Source organism: Etheostoma cragini, chromosome 22 (assembly GCF_013103735.1).
Source record: "Etheostoma cragini isolate CJK2018 chromosome 22, CSU_Ecrag_1.0, whole genome shotgun sequence".
Classification (NCBI taxonomy): Eukaryota; Metazoa; Chordata; class Actinopteri; order Perciformes; family Percidae; genus Etheostoma; species Etheostoma cragini.
In genome coordinates, this window is record NC_048428.1 from 11,425,880 (window position 1) to 11,447,213 (window position 21,334).

The 21,334-nt window shown below is 40.7% G+C and overlaps 3 protein-coding genes and 1 non-coding gene across 6 annotated transcripts; 3 read left to right on the plus strand and 1 right to left on the minus strand.

Annotated features, from left to right (window-relative positions):
- The first annotated feature begins 169 nt into the window (after positions 1-169).
- LOC117937878 (arylamine N-acetyltransferase, pineal gland isozyme NAT-10-like) lies at positions 170-1,663 on the plus strand. Its single transcript, XM_034862128.1, has one exon. The coding sequence runs from the start codon at positions 314-316 to the stop codon at positions 1,175-1,177; it is 864 nt and encodes a 287-aa protein (XP_034718019.1). The 5' UTR covers positions 170-313; the 3' UTR covers positions 1,178-1,663.
- On the minus strand, positions 1,382-16,332 carry LOC117937877 (E3 ubiquitin-protein ligase MARCHF6-like). Of its 2 annotated transcripts, none has more exons than XM_034862126.1 (25): positions 15,923-16,332; positions 15,429-15,528; positions 13,794-13,867; positions 13,440-13,583; positions 13,018-13,090; positions 12,689-12,857; positions 12,346-12,535; positions 11,324-11,385; positions 11,187-11,219; positions 11,050-11,101; positions 10,284-10,342; positions 10,106-10,186; positions 9,911-9,979; positions 9,489-9,563; positions 8,498-8,632; positions 8,164-8,384; positions 7,788-7,925; positions 7,439-7,655; positions 6,848-6,917; positions 4,971-5,152; positions 4,514-4,657; positions 4,236-4,325; positions 3,899-4,031; positions 1,990-2,125; positions 1,382-1,895 (listed from the first exon to the last, which is right to left on the minus strand). In XM_034862126.1, exons 1-25 carry the CDS (start codon positions 15,939-15,941, stop codon positions 1,808-1,810), a joined length of 2,754 nt encoding a protein of 917 aa, XP_034718017.1. In that variant the 5' UTR covers positions 15,942-16,332; the 3' UTR covers positions 1,382-1,807. The 2 variants fall into 2 exon arrangements, with proteins under 2 accessions (XP_034718017.1, XP_034718018.1); XM_034862127.1 differs by having other exon boundaries at positions 4,514-4,648; positions 15,923-16,331.
- Positions 16,333-17,164: 832 nt separating this feature from the next.
- Positions 17,165-17,238, plus strand: trnat-agu. The gene has a single exon. It is a non-coding gene; the product is annotated as a tRNA-Thr (tRNA).
- Positions 17,239-17,882: 644 nt separating this feature from the next.
- cmbl (carboxymethylenebutenolidase homolog (Pseudomonas)) lies at positions 17,883-21,264 on the plus strand. Of its 2 annotated transcripts, none has more exons than XM_034861804.1 (6): positions 17,883-17,975; positions 18,923-19,140; positions 19,699-19,806; positions 20,038-20,180; positions 20,531-20,622; positions 20,836-21,264. In XM_034861804.1, the coding sequence occupies exons 2-6, from the start codon at positions 18,926-18,928 to the stop codon at positions 21,013-21,015; spliced, it is 738 nt and encodes a 245-aa protein (XP_034717695.1). In that variant the 5' UTR covers positions 17,883-17,975; positions 18,923-18,925; the 3' UTR covers positions 21,016-21,264. The 2 variants fall into 2 exon arrangements, with proteins under 2 accessions (XP_034717695.1, XP_034717694.1); XM_034861803.1 differs by having other exon boundaries at positions 18,926-19,140.
- Positions 21,265-21,334: the final 70 nt, after the last annotated feature.

Below are 21,334 nucleotides of genomic sequence, written 5' to 3' on the forward strand. Positions count from 1 at the left end.
TAAAATGACAAGCTTATTACATGTGTATCCACATATAATTATTCATTATTTCAAAAAGCAGGAGCTTAGCCTAGGCTACTTTAGGGAAGTGCAACCTACCGTCTATGTGGGTGTAGCCCAACTTAGGACGTAGAGCCATCTTAACTTAGCACCAGGAAGACAAATATACGAAAAACAGGAACCACGATTAAGCTGGCCAGTGGCAGTTCCGTTTATTTCAAGGCGTGGTTGTTATACACAGGGACCGTAAGTCACCGGGAAGTTAAGGCTATAAGTGAAAGTAGTTGCTTTTAATCCATACAAAACAGCGAAAATGACTTCCGTTGACATGCTGGCGGAAGCATACTTGTCGCGCATTGGGTTTACTGGCCCGGCTGAGCCGAGCCTGGAGGTGCTGCGGTCGCTTCAGACCCGTCACCTGCTCTCGGTGCCGTTTGAAAACCTGACTGTGCACAGCGGAGGGCGAGTTCAACTTGACCTTCCTCTTCTGTATGACAAGATAGTGAACCATCGCCGAGGCGGTTTCTGCTTTGAGAATAACGGTCTTTTCTCCTGGCTGCTGTCAAAACTGGGCTTTCGGGTGACTCTGCTCTCTGGTCAGGTAAAGAATTCCATCACGGGCCGCTACGGGCCACCCTTTGACCATCTGGTCCTCATGGTGACCATTGAAGGCCAGCGCTGGCTATGCGACGTCGGATTCGGAGTCCCATGCTTCAGTGACCCTCTTTCACTTGAGACCGGCGAGCCCCAGGAGCAGGGCCACCGAGTGTACCGCATCACGAAGCATATGGGGATGCATTTTCTGGAGTGGCAGCAGGAGGAGAACAGAGGGGCAGATGGAGACTGGACAGGTCTCTACAAGTTCACCCTTGAACCTCGGTGTCGGGAGGACTTTGCCGAAATGTGCCAGTACCACCAGAGCTCCCCCTGCTCCATCTTCTTCTGCAAGTCCCTCTGCACCGTTTTAAAAAAAAGTGGAAGGCTCACCTACATGGGCCGAAGACTGTCCAGCACCACATTTCCAACAAAGGGAACAGGGGAAGTGTTGCAAACCACAACCAGGGAACTTAAAGATGAGGAGATACCGGGAATTCTAGCAGAGGAATTTGGAGTTGTGTTAAATTCTCCACTTATACCAAAGGATGAGACAATCACACCACCCCCAGTCATGTATTGATCATGCTTCCACATTGGAGATCTTCACACCTCCATAAGCTAAATGATGTGAAATATGTATCTTCTCATTGAGATGACTGCAACATGTCTTTAATTCATACATGTGATACAAGATTTTCAATTAATTTTCAACTCCCAAATCAACCTGCATCAACCACAGTGCTTCGCTCATCTTGAGAACAGATGAAACAAACAAAACAAAGCCATTTTCAGTTTGATTTAATAAATTAAACATACACTTTTAAGATGTACAATGGTCATTACATGAATCCACTTCTTTAAGACAAAGTCTGCGTTCAAAGTATTTACACATGTACAATTATCAGGCAGCACTTTACAAAGCAAGGCATGAATGACAATACAGATGTTGAGCTTCAAATCAACCTTCTCCCTCCGGCCTACTCCGTTTGCCTGAGGGGGAATACTCAGCTGTCCCGTGATTATAATACATTTTCCCATCCCACCTTCGATGGGCATGAAAGGGAATTAAAAAAAAATTTGAACGGCATCCATCAAAAGGATTATGGTCTAAGGGCTGAGCTGAAAATCAAAAAAAGGGGGGAGGGGGGGAGGGGGGGGATGTACGCAGGGTACGGGGTGCAAAAATTGTGGTAACATGTTACACAAATATCTACTCTGCCACAGGGTTGGGGGGCGGGACTGAGCTCGCTCTCGCGGCTTTCCGTTCGTAGTTGACAAGCCTCTGTCCAACCAGGTACCTGGAAAGAGAGAGATTATTATGATTATAATAACATCCAAATTGTAAAATACATGTTGGCTTCTACAGATGGGCCCACGCTGAAAGATCCTTACTTGTCGTTCTTGATGTGTTCATAGAGGCGTTTAAACTGTCTGATCTGGAAGGACAGGATGCCGATAAGTGAAACCACCATCAAGAGGAAAGGGTAGATTCGTCTCTGCATTAGAATCTCCATCTCCGGGGTAACTCCTGCAAAAGTAATGCTCTTCAGTTATTGGCAAATTCAGTGAATGCCCCATTAGCTGACACTGTAGTCACTGTAACATCTGGAGAGAAGAAAGAACACAGTTGGGTGAAATCCTCTCTACTTTGATGTAACTTATTCACAGTATTAATTTAATGGAAAACGGCAGTGCTTTAGGGGAATTAAGGGAACAAGGCCAGTGATTTATTCCTATCCTTTGCTATTCATATAGTATGCCTTTCATAGCACGTAGAAGTAGGGATGAAACGGTATGGAAATTTAACTTTGCTGTTATAGTGACCAAAATTATCACGGTTTGGGGTATTACCGCGGTATTTTTAAAAGTGTGTTCAGTATGTTCAGAAAGCCCTGATACACATACAAAAGCATTCACAAGCTGAAATAGTTTCAAAAAGTGCAACAGTGTTTATTATATTACAAAATTATAGGCAATAGGCTTGTGAAAACGATTGAAAACTGGCTGGTGATACACTGGCCCGCTGTAGGGTGTCCGGTAAGAACTTGAACCAGAGAGGTCTGACTTTGAGATCCAAGACGATTTATTTACAACTCCAACATCAAGTTATCTACGAAGTTGTATTTGACATTTTATGTGAAGTTTGATATGGTTCTGAAATATAAGTAAATAATAATGCACATTAATAAGCATCTGACTTACTATTAACATTATTTCCCAAAGCTAAATGTTTACATTCATTTCTCTGTAATAATTAACATGTAACATATTGCCCAGTAACCCAACCTGAGAATAAGTCACATCTATTAAAGCACACATATCCATAACGGATTAAACAGTGTAATACACCTTTAATAACTAAGCGCGAGGCACCACAGGCTAGTCTGTCAGCAAATTGCGCTATTACAACCTGAGTATCAACACGTGACTGCACAAGTAATATTAAACAATCTCCACATCTATCAGCTATATGCATTAAGAAAGCAACAGCAATATTATCTAGGCAATAATATATCTCTCTCCCTCTCCAAGTAAATGTCATGTCGTAACAAGGGCTAAATGTATCCACATCGTAGCACAACACTTATTGAAATATGACTAAACGTAGTTAACGGTTACTCAGATAACAAGGCAGTAAAACCCATGACAGTTTAGCAAGCTACAGAATAGTTGTAACTTTTGTTCTGGGCTACGTAGCTACATAAGTTCAACAAGTCCAAACACGGAAAATACATTCTGTCCCCTTCTCCTATCTAAGCGCGAGTGCTTGGCAGGTGATCAAAGCGATGATTCTCATCACAGATTTGTCAATCATCTCAGGAGAGAGGGAGAGAGAGAGAGAGAGAGAGAGCTATGTTTATTTTTTTACAAGACTGATAAACGTCCTGAGTGCTGTCATCTCCTTCTTCCAACATGACCTCAACTTCATGAAAAGAAACACACGTTTTAGGCTGCGCGGTGCGCCTACGCAGCAGCATCAGGAGCCTTGGTTGATGCTGGGAAGAATTAAACACACGGTTTCCACACCATGGTAATCCACTGCTACAATAAAGATATTTTAACTGAAAAGGGTAGTTGCTATCGTGACCATTTCTACCGTGGTTTACCGTTACACCAGTAATCGTTACCTCCCGACACATAAGGGTAGTTTACTGATATGTGTCTTTTGGTTTGGCGCTCAAATTATTGAGAAAAAAAAAAAAACGACGATGAACTAAACAAACCAAGAGAGAACAGAACTACAAAAGTAGTAATGAACTTTCTAACTGATTCCCATGTCCACATGTACTCAGACACTCACCCACAGCAGGAACCACCCCAGCAGCGATCACATATGGCACGCACAAGGACAACAGCAGGACTGAGATGACCGGAGCTGCCAGTTTACGGATGATGAACTGGAGATCAATGTTGCGAATACCGTTAGCATAAACCTGAGGAAGACAGTTTACAGTTATTGTACTGCACAGCTAACTACAATGTAACTGATCCTTTCTCTTTAAAGCTGGAAAGAAAGCAGAATCTGCTACAAAAAGGCGTGTATTTGTTCCTTATCCGGTCGTGAGACAAAAAACTATTTCTTATTTACAGATGTGGATACGTGTTGGTTTAAGATATCATATCCATCCAAACCCCACCTGCTCAATAACAGTCTTCAGCCACCACTGAGGGCCCATGAGTGTGATGGCAGCAATGATTTTGGCATGGAGCACTCCGAGAGCCCAGTCCTGTGGATAACAGAAAGATCAATGGATGAACATGGATATAAGAACTGGGAATTATGTGATCATCCTGGGCAGACATGGTAAAGGAACAACACAATACCCATGAACAAAAATGAACCGCTTAAAGGAAGTCTTGAGAGAGAGATGAGAAAAGCAAGACATACCCATACAACACAGACCCACTATCATACCTGCCAAGGGTAGAAGAGGGGTGTTTGGTCCAGGGGGACCCTGAGTGGAGCCACGATGACCAGTTCAAACAGCAGGCCCAGTAGCAACGGGATGACTCCGGCAACCAGCAGAGCTACTACCAGGGTCTTCAGAATCTGCACAAACAGCGCGACGACATACAAAATGAACATGATTAATCATAAAACATGTATACCCATTAATAGGTAGTTGGGAGTGTTAGTCCTCTTTTTTCCTTCATGGGACAAAACTGCTGCAGCATCGGCAAAGTTATTGACGAGGTGGAGATATTACTACTAGGCAGATGCCGGACATTTAGAGAATTCATTTTTTGCCAAGTACATTTCACAAATATGAGCAACGTATCCTCTGAATTTAACCCATCCTAATTATTTAGGAGGAGAGGGGAGCCATAGAATGGCCCAGGTTTGGTGTTTGGTCAACAATAGAGGCTGCTACCATGAGTGTCCACTCCTGGACTTTGCGTGCGATGACGGTACGTCCCTGGGGCATCCAGGCCAGAAGCACGGTGACTCCGCGAATAGACAGCCAGCAGACATACAGGCCACATGCTGCCGTGTACAGCTCGTGGATTTTGGAGCTTCCTGTCCAGAAGGACATCAGCCAGCGTCCGGTGAACACTGAAACACATATGTAATAAACAAAACATGACCTCTCTTCAACTTTCCAATTTTAGAGTAATCCTCGTCTCTGGTTGACTATTTGAGCTAGAACTTAAAACAGAACCTCTTAAACACACATCTCTGCTGTTTAAGCGGTGTGTGTGTGTGTGTGTGTGTGTGTGTGTGTGTGTGTGTATATATATATACACACACACACACACACACACACACACACACACACACACACACAACACACACACACAAATGCTTTTTAAAAATCAATTAACAAATTGCAGTGAATGAACATAAGAGGATTCTAAATCAATCAAGATTTGGTGTGACCACCCTTCAGGGCTCTGTGGGGGCCATGCCATCACTTCCAGGACTTCTTGTTCTTGTTTACACTGAAGATAGTTCTTACGGACTTTGGGGTTGTTGTCTTGCTGCAGATTAAATTTGGGGCCAATCATACACCTCCCATGATGGATAAGTATCTGCCTGTATTTCTCAGCATTGAGGACACCATTAATCCTGACCAAATCTCCAACTCTATTTGCAGAAGTGCAGCCCCAAACTTGCAAGGAACCTCCACCATGCTCCACTGTTGCCTGCATACATTTATTCATGTAGCGTGCTACAGTCCTTCAGCAAACAAGCTTCCTTCTGCTACAGCCAAATACTTCAAATGTTAACTTATCAGTCCGGAGCAACGACTCCATGTTTCTGCACCCCAGTTCCTACGTTTTTGTGCATAGTTGAGTCGCTTGGCCTTGTTTCCATGTTGGAGGTATGGCTTTTTGGCTTCAACTCTTCCATTAAGACCACTTCTGGCCAGATTTCTTCAGACAGTAAATGGGTGTACCTGGGTCCCACGGGTGTCTGCCAGTTCTGAGCTGATGTCACTGATGATACTGGTTTAAAGGCAAAGGCTACTAACACCAAATATTGCTGTGATTTAGATTTTTCTTTTGCTCCCTCACTTTGCATTCTGTAAATTGATAAAAATTAACAATCATTATATTTTTTAAAATACACCTGCCTAAGACTTTTGCACAGTACTATATATACAGTGTTTACTTTAGGATGTCTTTTAGCAGTGGGGGCAGGTCTGTCTGAACTGTGTATAACACTACTCTATATTGTTGTATAAAATTGTAATAAAACAATACTATTTCTAAACTCCTAATATTGTGGTCAGTGAGTGTACATACCATCATATTTTCATCAAGGTCAATCCTAACAAATTGAGCCTAGGCCTAATATCACATAATTGTGCAAATGTATTTAATTTATTTCTAGTCCTAGGTCAGGGGTCATCAATTACATTTTAAGCCAGAATACAACTAGCATTATCATCAAGAATGATGGTATCATTCATGTGCACATTAAGAAGCCACGTTGTGTTGGTCTTATAATACATATATAGATAGCTCTACTTAAATTGCAATGTGAGCGGCAGCCAACGGGGGGTGCGTTATGTCGGCAGGATAATTTAAAAGCCCACTACATTGTGCACCTGCCCTATTCCTGATTGCGTGGTGGAGGAAATATTGCCATGGCGGGCCGCCACAATAAAATCAACATAGAAGAAACTGACATACACCGTTTGTGTATGTGTGTATAGATATTCACCCTTTAATTATGGTTTGGGTGTGGGTCTGTAAAGAACAAAATAATAAGTTGCTGGTTGTCTTTTATGTCACTACTTCTTACCTGGTAGGGTTAGGCAGACCAGGCTGGCCACCAGCAGAGTGATGCACATGAATGCTATCAGCAACACAATCTGGAGAAAAGAAGAAAGTTTAAGAATACAAGTTATTGTAATGATGTAACCAAGCTTGGCCAAATCTGATTAGGCTTCTCCATTATTTGTAACACTGTAGAAATGTGTCTGTGTTGTATATTATAAACTAGAATTGGAATACATGGGACAATTATAAGACCAAACATGAGGGAGGAGTGTAATAACTGGGCGTTGTACGGCCTAAGATGCACAGTAAGTGGTACCTACAGCTTTGTCGTACTTCTAAATTTGGGTGGAAAACCACAAATTGTAGGTGGCCCTAACAAGCTTCTAGCAAGAAAAAAAAAGGCTTGGTGAGAGAAAAGGCTACAGCTTTCATTTTATGAATGGTGACTTATTTAGGCTAATTTAGTTTTGTAATCCACGTGCAGAACTGTAACCCAAAAATTCCTTTCAAAGGGTCAATCAAACTAGTACAAAACCTATACTAAAAAAGAAACAACACTAATAAAACATGTAAATCCCCAGAGACTGCTCCAGAAACGGCAGTGACCCCTCACCCTGAATGGGAAGCGAAGGGGTCTGTGGTAAGGCTGGAATCCAACTGGCCCCCCTTGCTGCAGAATGGCCTGATGGGCTGCATGCAGCCCCTCGCCAGCTGGGGCAGGGTTGTTATTGTTGTTATGGTGACCAGGAGGAGGGTTGTTATTGTTGTTGTTCATAGGCTGGTTGGCATCATTGTCCTCCTGCTCCCCGAGGAGGTAGGAGTGAAGGTCTCTGTGGCGGTCAAGATGGGTTTGTTTAGAAACAGTCAATCTGAGAAATATCTGGAGCTTAAGTAAGAAAATGTGTGGAAAAAAATGGAAAATAGAATGCATAAAAGTGTTTTATTCAAACTTATTGACTTACAGTAAATATCCAGCACTGACTGTCCAGGCCCTGACCAGGCCTTTGAGCCACTGGCGAGTGTGTCCCTGCTCCAATAGAGCTGGCAGCACAACCTGCAGTAATAATAGCTCCAAAGACAACTCGCTGACGGGGGCGTCACTGAGGGGTGAGAGGTGGACAGGGTAAGACCACTGTTTCTGACGACATGTACTCAAATTAGGCAAGTCACTGTTAATGGCAACGCAGTCAGTATTTCCTCTTTTGTTTGAGATACTGTGGTAAGATGTTGCGGCTATCTGGCCTGAGGAGGAAGGAACACCATTTCATGGAGACAAAGCAGCAGCTTTCACAGTTTATTGCTAAGTGAGCTATACTTTTATTAATGCCTGCTGGTTACCTGTAGAGCATGACGTTGTATGGGAGGAAGGTGGGTAGCAGCAGTTTGATCAGCCTGATGGGCAGCCACAGCATGAGCAACACGATAGAGCCGAACACAACCACGGACAGGATGAACCGTCGCAGGTGTCTGTAGATGGGCAGGTGAATCATCTCTTGCACCGGGTTAAAATCTGGGTCGTTGAGGTTTCTCAGAAACCACAGCACTCCGGGCCTCAGCACCTGTTGGACATACAACCATAAACGTTAGGGTTAGATTTGTTTATAGTCATGAAAGTTAACCTACAGTACACTAACTTAGGAAAAAGCTAACATTACTGTCGTCAGGATCTTACCTCTCTAAGTAGGAGGATGAAAGAAGCAAAGTAGAAAACATAGACCATTCCCACAAGCCAGTGCAGGAACATGGTGGTACCAGGGGCTGATTTAAAACTCAACTCTCTGTCTTTCAGGGAGGCATCAAACATCTCCTGCAGGAAGTAACATTGTTAAAAAAAAAACATTAAGACTGAGACAAATTCAGTGTTGGTTCTAGGATGATGGGTCCTAATTACTTGTCTTTGCTAATTTAATGCACAGTTGGCTGTAGATCAAATGTGCTATGAATAACATTTGTACATGGCATATGCTTAACGGATTAAAACTAGACAAAGCTCAATTAGTGTCTGAGAGTACATGCAGGATGAAGGATTCATCCACTGCTTGTTCCATTTTCCCTATTGGCATTGTTCACATGAGCACGTGTTGTTATGTCCTTTCTATTTTCTGTCTGTTATCTTTAAATAGGATACATATTTTATATGTCCTACATATATTTATTACTTACTAGTTGTAAGGCTAGTTGACGATTACTACCATAATCAGCATCATCAGCAGACTCTAAACCAATTAGCCAAACCAGTATATTTTCTGTGTTCACATACATGTGTGAATTGTGTGATCAACAGCATCTGTGACTGTCTCAGTCATGTTCAAAGGCACTTGCTGCACTGACTATTTGACAGAGGACTCTACAGGGTGGAGAACACCGCTCACTTTAGCACATTTTGTTGTAAGCATTCTCATAGGGAAGATATGTAATTTCTTGAAATTAGACTAGCTGTCACAGACACAGGTAGAAAACATGGATACCATTTACACTCTAAAATATGGTAACGTATTTGTAACTACATCAGCCAAGGATGAGAAATACAGTTAACCTTCCTGTGACCAGGATGCCAATTGACATGTGTGAGGAGATTGGGCTTCCAAAACAAGAGTGAGATCATTTAACAAAGTAAGACAGACACACTAAAAGTCAGAACAAGGAGAGAAATAGAGTCTTACTAAAGAGCAGATGTCAAGCCACCAGCCGCAGATGAGTGGAAAAACACCAATCTCCACAACAACCAGAAGAGAGACCTGTAATGGGAGCAGAGGTGTGTCTCAGTATCAGTACTTCACACTAAATTTAAATACATTAAAAACTTTAAATATCTATAAAGGGAGTTGAAATACACTAATGTGACACTTTCTGCTAATTCAGTCATTTTTAGGCCTGACTATTTATTATGATTATTATTAGTTCATAGTGTATTTGATCACTGCTAACCTTCAGTTTATGGGTGTGATAGCAACAAAGAAGAACGTCAGATTCTGGGTTATGTTCGGGTTGAAAATCTCAGCAAGTAAATACTTCTGTTTGTATTTCCGCCAAAGATAGTGCAGACACGAGTTATACAAGGCAATAATGCACTCAGAGGCGTTACCTTGACTACAATGTAGCAGACTCCCAGGAGACGTCGGGAGCGCTGGAACCTGACCAGAGCAGCCAGTCCCTGAGACAGCCATTAAGGGTCAACATTGCTCACACACTTGCAGCGGCACAGACCAAACACAAGTGATTTTACGTGTACCGTCTGTCCTTGTTTTACATTTCAGTACGGTGTAAGACGGAAGGATACATGACAGAGGATGAGCGTCATGGCCAGCAGTATGTAGCCCACAATGGTTGTGATTAAGCCCTCAAAGTGTGAGGCTTGGACCTAAAGAGAAGTGCAAAGTTGTACTCAAGTTATTAATCCCTGTTCAAGTGACACAACATTGCATAAAAATATTGAATTAATGGAAGCAGCTTCTTACATATTCCTCGAAGCCAAGACCCACGACAGAGAAGTGCCCAATGTGGTAGGGACAAAACGCTGAATGAGGAAAAATAAGTGGCATATAAACTAGGAAAAACAAATGCAATCAACCTGTACCATTGCTTTAGCTCAGAGCTGGGCAACATATCAATATTATATATTATTATATATATATTATATTATATATTGTGATATGAGACTAGATATCGTCTCAGATTTTGGAAATCATTATAGTGAAATCACAATAGTGTTGTCATTTCCTGGTTTTTAAGACTACATTAGAGTAAAGGGATGTCACCAGACTGTTCTAGTTCTTCCATTATTTTTACCTTTACCCACTTAGTTATTAAATCTACATTACTGAAGATTATTTATCTTAAATCTCATTGTGAAGATATTTTGTTAAGGCACCAATTGTTATATATTAAAATTAAAATATCTCCACAAAATCGACATTGATGTATCAGGACAAGATTAGCGCAATATCTGATTTTCTCCATATCGCCCAGCCCTACTATAAGTCCATAATAGGTCAGAGATACTGGTATGACAAGGATCATATAATCATAGAGTATTTCAGTTTTGCTTATTTTTTCTTTTGTATGTTGGAGGACAACAATGGAAATTGACACTTGAGGCTTTACCGTGTTTTAGTCCCTGATAAATGTAACTGCTGCTGTGCAAAGTAATTCTGTACTTTTAATCACTACAATAAATCAATTAATCTGTATGTTTATAATAAAACCTTGTTTTAGTCTACTCACCAAAGACCAGGATGAAGAGTGTGTTGAGAGACACTACCCAAAAGACATGCTCCTACAAGACAAAAGTCACACGAGTCCACGTATGATTTTAACTTACAAACTCAAACAAAAACATAAGTACAGATTTGAAGACTTACCAGAAATACCAGTGAACCATCCAGGCCAAGCATCTAAAAAGGTAATGGAAAGAATTTAAGCTCCAAGATAGATGACCTTAATAGAAAAACCTGATAGATGGGGATGTTTGGAGATCAGTGATGTCATGCAGAGTTACCCTTTCCCATGTGAGCTCCTCCGCCGCTCTGTCCCACTCCAAAGCATTCCAATTCATGTCATCTAAAGAGAAACATATTCACTTTTAAAACAATGACGAATAATACATTCACAACAGTCTGCAACTTAAAAATAATTGTCAATATAAATTCCATATGCATCTTCCCGCTCGGTAGATATTGCCACAACATTACAGCGTCCCAAATAGAGACAGGAGACTGTTATTGTGTTTGTCTGGTCAAATGTTTTTGAATTGGCTTTTAGCAAAAACTTAAAAACAAATATACTTAAGAATGCGGTATTGATTACATTATTAATGCTGTTATGGGCAAATTTGTTCGCAAAACAACCTGTCATGAGGGCTTTGCACTTTTATTTGTTTAGCTGAAGTGACACCACACAGCTAGAATAATCTATAATACAATCACAATTCATTATGCCCCGCTTCTGCCTAGCAGCTGCATCAGCACATTGACCTCAGCAAAACAAAACAAATGAGTTGAATATGAGTGCTATGGGTAGCATTATTATGTAGTTCTCAAATTAATTGTATGCTCTAATGCGAGTGGTACTGCCTGTTCTACTGTTTTTCTGTGAATATCCATAAATCATGTAGTTTCCTACAAAAAAAGAAAGAGCTTGTTTGTTGGCTTTCCTAGAGACAGCGAATTTTAGCAACACTTTATTCATGACAATCTACTCTGTTTCATTTGCATGAACTGTTCTACGTTTTGTGATGTTAAGCAATTACATTTAGTAAGGTAAAGCATTCCAGTCCAATAAATCTGACCAAGCAGAACACAACGTGAACAGACATCAGCAGGCGGTGCCCCACCCTTGAACCAAATCACTGTGTTTGTTTAGGCTAATACATGTCTTAAAATCATTGCTATTTATATACTGCTGACAGCAATGTAACAGCCCGACAACTCTTCAGTATGACCACAATTACAACTACAACTGCCAGAAGAAAGAAAACTTTAACCAGAAACGCTGATTGTGATTCATTTCCTTATCTCTAACCTTGTGCTCCATTGTTGGGGTCTGCATCTTCAGCTGCTGCTCCCTCCTCTTCTTCCAGCTCTGGGTTATGACCCTGGTCCGGGGGCACATCAGGGGGCTCAGGCTCAGCTTCATTCTGGGCTGGTGGATCAGCAGGGGCTGGCTGGGCTGCAGGGGGCTCATCAGCTGCTCCCTGGCCTGCAGCTTGTGCCTGAGAGTGAGGGGAAAGGATGCATGGTTTTAATATAGGGAGATGACAGTAAGGGTGATTTTTGTTTATGCACGTGGTTAAGATTGGATGTACAAGTATGTATGTCAGGTAAGAAATGACGTGGCCTTATTGGCAATTAGTCAAGCAAAGTACCTCATTGGCTTGGCCGGCTGCATTCGGTGGCGGTGCCTGGTGCTGCTCTAACCAATGGGGAGCCCCACCATGGACTATCTGTTCTCTGAGCCAAACCAGGCTGATAAATGCACACAGCGTGCATGTCACCACAAAGCAGCCCTGTAGACAATCTGCAAGTAGGTTCTCTCTGCCGGAGCACAGAGATTAACAATCATCCACTCATACAAAATCACTGAAAGATACCTTTAAAAAGTAAGCTATATGGAAATGAAGAGAATCAACAAGTAAAAATGACTAGCTTTAACCTAAGTTATTTGTAGTAGGAGAAAACTGGTAGCATCACTCACGTAGAGAGCATGTCCAGCGGCAGTGTCAAAAGTGAGCTCACAGAGCCGGTAAACAGACACTTGTAGATGCGACCTGAGACCAGATAAATACATTAGGGTCGGTTTGGACATATTTTATTCATTTTAAATGCTGGATTGTAACAATGTATACAATATGGGAGAATCAAATAGATCTTGCCTACATTTGTTTCATACATATAAATATACATGCACATACATACGCACACACACAAACCTATGAAACATAATGATCACTTAAAATCAAATACTATCCCTTATTGCTTCAAAGAACCAATATATAAAGATATTATTAAGGTACTAAAAATAAAACCAATTGGAAACATGCAACGCAATATAAAGGAAGAGATCGCTGTCGCCACATTCTGTTTATCTGTGCATTTGTCTCTGTGTGTGCTACTTACATGCAGTGAGAGGAACCACCCCGAGCCATGCGAAGGCCACCAGTGTGTAATGAAACCAGTAACGGATGGCCGTGCCCACACTGGTCAGCAGGCCTGCACAGATGTCCTGGATGGGCAGACGTGAGGGCATGTCTGGGGAGTAGACTTAAGTAGAAAGAGCAAAAGAGTCAATTAGAGACTTTTAACTTATATTTTATGTTATATAATGTTCTAAATGCTATTCAAATATGTGTTTAAAACGTACTTTAAATAAATTAATGACCACATGTTAAAATGTCTATTGCCCAACAGTATGGCTTATTAGGGGGGTTAATATATTAAAGTGGATGATGCATTAATGCCAAAAGTACATACTTGGCGTGAAAGCAAATCTGTGCTTGCATAATTCACAGTACTCCTTCCTGCTGTGCTTTAGCCACTGGACCAAACTGTAAAGCAACAATTAGACAGTCAAAATTAGTACACACAAAGCAACCAGCTAAAAGATGGGCTGCTTAAGAATTATTGTGTTTTTATTACATCCTTTCGCATGTGTAATTTTGGGGAGAGATATTGGCAACAAGAATATTACTCATCAAAACAATAGAGACCTACTTCAGAGCTTAAATCCACCTTTAAAAATATATCTGTGTGTATGGTCAATATTAGAAGTTTCAACAATAGGGATTGGTCCCTCCATATTTTGGACATTTTCACTCTCCCAATGGTTCCAAATACAACAAGATCCAAATACAAAACACTCACTCTCTGATTAACAACAAACAAAACAGGTTGTCTATTACGGCAACCCACAATAACACAATCCCAGCTTGTTGTGACACAGGTTAGACTCTGGAATTAACTACCGGGTTATGTTAGGGAGTCATTACACCAGCTGATTTCAACACATATGACAGCATTAAAGGCCTGTGTCTTTAGACCTACACACAACAGGGTTATACTTAAAGGGATCAGGTTATGTTTTTTCCCTTTCCTTCATTGTGTTATATATCTTTTTTGTGCATGTCACAGGTTTACAAAGTGAAAAAATGTAAAGTCCACCCCAAAGGCACTTATCATCTCCAACAGAGAACACTGTTCACAATCTGCTCCAAACGGCTCTGTTGCAGTCCAGCCTTTACTTCCATGACAAACGTGCGTTAATATGTAACACATTATAATGCTCGCCTAGCTGCTAGTGTGGCACGACCTCATACTCTGCTTCTGACTGATTGTAACACATATTCTGGTACATCTGTATAAAGTGATTCATATGTAAAATCTGAAAGCTAAAATTCCCTGGTTTACCCAAAACGTTATAAAGCTATACAGATCTAGACCAGAAGTCTAAAGTACATAAAGTGTTCCTGCTACGTGAGAGTTGCTGGGGCTGTGTCTGTATTTGATATTTACTTAGTAAGTAACCAAAAGGAAATAACATAAACATAGCTACAAGCTGCATGCACCCAGCACAACAACACAATAGGTTATTATTCTAAACTTTGAAGGGGCAGATTCAAACTAATATGGATACAGACTGAGGTTTAACAATTACCACAGAACAATCCAGGCCCTGCCTTTGATTATTCATGGGGATTTCCATGCACCTAACCCTCTTGTAACCAGTGAATCTCACACACAGGACAGATAAGAACACAGCACAATCCCCAAAATACCTGCATAGGCTGGTCTTGTTTTCCCCATGGAAATACCACACATAGGGACAGTAATCTGGGACACTATGCAACCTGAATGTGACAGAGGATGAACCTGCTCTGCATCTTTTCATGATTCTAAACATTTTGCTAACAAGCCACCACTAATAAATATTGGGCAAAACGTATCCATCAAGTTACCTAACTACTTAGCAACCACCCTGAAGTATAACAAATCACCATAGTATATTAATTTTAATATAGGGTGTGTGTGTGTGTGTGTGTGTGTGTGTGTGTGTGTGTGTGTGTGTGTGTGTGTGGTCATAATAATTACAGCTGACTTAATTACACTTACCATTCCTGGTGGATAAACTTGATACTGCCTGTGCAGACACACGGGTGGTACAAGGGTTTGTCTGGGGTCCCCTCAGAGCGGCACACACGACAAATGTCCGCTACAAACACAACACACACACACGAGTTAGTATGATAGTAGGTGGATTGGTGTATGTTATTAGACAGGTGTCTTTTGAAATTAAGATTCCAATAGGTGCTAGATAAGCAAGATACATAAATCTAAGCACTCATTCCATTTACATCGGGAGACGTATTGCTGCTTCACTTTATGCTCTCATATTGAGCTCGGCTGCACTAAAAACAGCATTGAGCAGGAATCTCTGATCTTCCAAAAATGAACCATCCCAATACATTAACTGACAGCTATGCTATTCAGCTAACTTAACCACTAGCAGGCCATAACAGCAGGTTCACGGTGGTGCACTTACGAAGCTAAAGCTAGTTAACCAGCTGGGAAAGCAATGCCCTTATTTCGTTATTTTTGTTATTTACCTTCTTCGGCAGTATCCATGATGTTCGCAAGCACCGGTCACCGTTTCTTCCAGGAGTAACTTGTACAGCGAACCCATCCACGACACAGACAATGTCGTTTAGCTAGCCAAATTAAGCTAGCGGGACGAACGTATCCTTATTTCTCGGATGCATTGACAATCATAAAATGGTTTCCCCACAGACCACCAGTACTTGCTTCGTTGTGTCCTTTCACATCCAGGGTGTTTTTGCCGCTGAACACAATGTTTTATTTTTACGTTGTATTTTTAATGTAGTACAATAAATGTTGCATCCTCCGTGTTGCTGAAATGACAGTTTAAGCCTGGGAGACAAATGGCTAGCTAAACTGGCTAACGCATGCGCTACAGTCACTGCTAGCTCCTGTCACAACATGTGTCATAGCAGTTTTACTTTACCACAGCGGCTCAAGATTTACGGCAGAGAAACAGCCATCGTGTATGTGATTTCAATCTAATTGTCTATAGGTTATTAGCACTATAGCGTTATATTATTATTTCATATATTTTTCTTTTTCACCGAAAACTTAGTTTCTTAACACAACTTCTGTGTACGTTGGACTGTTCTCCTAAAAAACGGATAATAAATATCTGTCCGTGTTGAACAGCGACATCTGGATGTTACATGAAACAACAAGTTTTATAACATCAGCATCTATAACATGTACCCCTGACTGCAGACCCGCAGACCTCAACCCCGCCCCTCATCGTGTCTGCGGGTCGGCAGTCAGGGGCTTCTTTCTTATAATGCCATTTGTAAATGATCGCCTTAAGAGCTTCTTTATTTTAAAGTTTATTTATTGCATTTTGCATTAGAACTGTCCACTATATTTACATTTTAAACGCAACGGCAAACCCTATTTAAACATAACCGATTATTTACAGATTTTTTTGTGAATATGAACATAGGCTACGCATATTAAGCCAGTATTTTTTTATTTAATGGACCCCCGTTAACGAAGGATCAGCTAATCTTGAAGTCCACACCTGCCATTACATAACAATAATTGCATAGGGCCAACGTAATGAAACTCAAAGACAGTCAACACTGTACCCAAATATGTCGAATACTAATCCATGATGTTTAAAAAGAAGAACAAGTATGTGAATCAGAATATTAAAAAGAAAACAAGATGTTTTATTTTTTTTAAACCTGTAAAGTCGTGATAATAACGTGTGGCATCGCACGTGAGTCTAGTTAACTACCAGATCCCAAAGCATCACAGGCGCCGTGGCTTAGATGGTTAAAGCGCCTGTCTAGTAAACAGGAGATCCTGGGTTCGAATCCCAGCGGTGCCTTTTAGGAGGCAATTCTGAAAGACACAAATGAAAACAAACGACATGTAATCATAAACTTCAGACAATGTTCGTTCTCTCAACATAGTCATGTATAAAATAGTAAGAAAAATCGGTGAGGTTTTCTGTGTAGAGCAAAACGGTTACAGTATTCTTCACTTTCTTTCACTGTCTATGAAGAAAACCCCTGCAAGTTATCTTACATGACTACAACACGGGAATCAAGATTTACGTAGTAGGCTACTGCAGGGAAAAATGAATATACGCTGCAGTAAGATAAAGAACAATAGCTACGATATCAACATGACTTATTTATCATCAAACTTCTTTTTGGGTCCAAATTTTCGGTCACAATTGTGTTAACACTCATGAACACAGGGTGAAGATTGGGTTGGAAAATAGAGAGGTATATTTGACAGTTTTCTAGGTTGCTGTAAAAAGGTACGTTTCTCACTGAGAAGAATCTTATAATTTTTACGATTACTAGTTGATAAATTACTTTGAGCATATCAGCTACAAAGGGATATTTGCAAGATAGTAATGACATTTTATTTTAGCGCTATATATAATTATTACAGTTGAAACTTACAGCTTTTATTTTGAAGGTCATGAATTTTCTGAAAATAAGAACTTTGGTCCCACCCATTCAGCTCACATTGCTTTACGACCGACTCTGGCTGCAACTTTTTTAGCCTCACATACATTACATTACCTTCATCGCAAAATCGGAAATCAATACGGTATGTATGTGGATTTATGTATTTATGTCTTCGGACAGAAGGTGGCAACACATGTTCTTGTTAAAGGACACTAAAGAATCTATTTGTATGGTTCGTATAGGCACATGCAAATTGATTTACAAAGGCACCGATGTCAACATTCTATGAGACTAAGAAGAAAGCTAAAGCTATTTTTGAACAATGCTTTGACATTGGGTCAAGAAAAAGTTTTAAAAAACGAAACAAAACCCGCAGTAAGTAAAAATAAACCAATAATCATGGAGCGTCCAAGGTGTATGGTCGTAAAATGATCTCTATAATAATATCTATAATAGTATTCTATTAGTCCATGAGCCAGGGCCCCACATTCGGGCCATCGGTATCATCTGGGGGGACAAAGTGCCATAGTGATTTTGGCAAGGCATACACCCCTAGTACAAGAAAAACCACGATAGCAGGATGGTAGCGAAATCTCTTGTTTTAACTCATAAAGTTACTATAACCCACTAAGATATATTCCGTTTTTGAAATCTGGTGTATATCTGGTTTAGGCTTATGGGAAAGATATTGTCAATATTCTATAGGTGCTTGGCATCGTTGGAAAAAGGGGACCTTTTAGGCTTTAACTTAAGCCCAGTTCTGAATCTGTCTGAAAAACACAGAGGTCACATGACTTCTTTAAACCAGAAATAACGAACATTTTCTCACAATTTCCATCTAAACGGTATTGCTTTTATCCCTGTGGCATGAAAGAACACCAGGGACACAGAACTCAAAAACTTCAATACTCAGGGCGCTCTGATGATTCAGAACATGTACGAAATACCCCATACTATTTATTTGCAAGAGCCTTAAATTAGAATTGTGCAGCCAGCACAAGCCAGCACATTTTCCTTTAGGTGACCATTCTTCCTGCTGCCCCTCTTTCTAGCTGACATTCTATCTGTTTTCTTGCTCCTGTCTGTCCACAGATGGCAAATGAAGCAGAGCCATGCCCCTGCCATATTGGTGATCTGATGGAGTATGAAGGGCTCGGCCAGGATATCCAGATAGAGCACATCAAAGCGTATGTAGTGAAACCATCCGCTGCAACTAACAAGGCCATCATTGTCATACAGGACATCTACGGGTGGCAGCTTCCCAACACAAGATACATGGCTGATATGCTGGCTGCCAATGGATACATGTGAGTAGACCTGCACGATTTGGGGGGAAAATATGAATCACAATTGTGATGTCACAATTCTCTGCGTCGATTATTTTGACAATGACAAAATCAAAACAAATTGGTAGTACAAAACATAGATTTTTCTTGGCACCTAAAGCACATTGCGCCTCACCACAAGCCTGCAAACACAAAGGGCTCAATGAAGAGAAGGGAGAGCATTGCATGGCTCAGGAGCGCTTTAAAACCTATTTTATACAGTGTATGTTTAAAACTCACAGAAGACGCGTTTAGTTTGTAGTGTTTGTGATGTAATCGGCTTGTAAAATGATATGAGAAGCAAAGTCATGAAGTTATTTAGAAATTAAATCGTGAACAGGGTGAATCGAGATCGCAATTTTTTAACGATTAATCGTGCAGGCCTACACATGAGCAGAAATCAACACACCGTACATAGGCTCAAAGAAAGACAACAGTGGATAGTAACATCCATGTGTGCTTCTAAAACCAAGTACAGGACGTTGTATGACTCGGTTAGTTAACAGTGTTTCTGTTTCTTCCATTGTTTGCTCCGAGCAGCGCTGTTTGTCCAGACTTCTTTGTTGGAAAGGAGCCGTGGAGTTCATCACATGACTGGTCCACATTTCAGGGGTGGCTTCAAGATAAATTGCCAACGAACATAAACAAGTAACTAAACTAACTTTACTTTATCAAGCAGTCGAGATCCCATTTTATCTAGCTGAAGTAGCGGTCCTGCATTTAATGGTGTGTTTTGAGTGAGTAGTTTTCAACTCCTTTATTGGGGACAATACTTAATCTGATCTGGTGATTTATAAGGGCTGCTGATTACATGCATGGATTCTTTTCTGGCATGCATTCTTTTTAAGACATTTTGGTCAACATTATTTTGCTCTCCAGAGAGGTGGATGCAGTGTTGAGGTACCTGATGAAGCACTGTGAGGCCAAACACATCGGAGCACTGGGCTTCTGCTGGGGAGGGGTTGCCACGCATTACATCAGCCTGCAGTATCCAGATGTCAAAGCAGGAGTGTCAGCCTACGGTATGTGTTGCACACTTAAAACAGACTCAGTCTTCTTTTTTGCAAGTTATTTTTTGTTGGAATTCTCTTTTTACACATAGCAACACAACATTTTCAGTAACAAATCAGAATAATATACAGAACATTTATCAAATGAAATTATAGTAACTTCCCAACAGAATTCCAAGCAAATCCCTTTTCTAGGAAATTAGGTAATACTTCTAGGTCGCAACATATGTATCGGTTTACTTTGTCACCTGTGGCACAACCTGCTCTCCCCAAATCCATTAAAGTATTACAAATCAGTAATCCTCATCTATAAAAGTTGCTGTACAGTGCTTGTTATGATTGGCTTATTTGATGCTGAGCAGGGATCGTCCGTGAGACAGAGAACAGATATAAGCTGAGGAGTCCTACGCTGTTCATCTTTGGGGAGAAAGATGACGTTATCCCACTGAACCAGGTTAGTACACATACAGTATTGTCTTCAGGTTAATGGTCATGGTGGAACCTGCCTGATGCTTCACTCTGGTACTTGAGCACCAAATGTTCTTAAAGCAACATCAGTAGGCTATGCCTTTGTTAAAATACACAAGAAATTTAAAATTGTTGTATGAGTAAATGCAGACATGAAACAATGAACTTTTAAGGTGCAGAACTTCCTTTTGAATGTCAGGTGCAAGTCCTTGAAGCGAAGCTAAAGGAGGAATGCCAAGTGGATTACCAGGTAAAGATCTTTCCTGGTCAGACTCATGGGTTTGTCCATCGTAAGAGAGAGGACATCAACCCTGCAGACAAACCCGGCATCCTGGAGGCCAGGTCTGACATGCTGAACTGGTTCAACAAATACATGTAAACAAGTTTAGAAGGAGAAGAATCAACCCAAGTAATCATTTACACAATGCACTACAAATGGAAAATGCAGATTGGCCATTTACAGAGACCTGTTGGCAGTTCTAGTTTGTCATCATTTTTGCATGATTAGTAACATTCCAGTTTCCCAAATGGTTTTTCTTAAATTATTTTGGGGGTCTGGATGTTCCTGTATGGACCTGTGGATACTGAATTACTAAAATGTGAATTTTAAATTGTTGAGACAAAGCTATTAAGCACTTTTCCAAAAAAGATGGATGCAGTATGTTTTGTTAATGTAAAACACAATAATTAAATTAAGT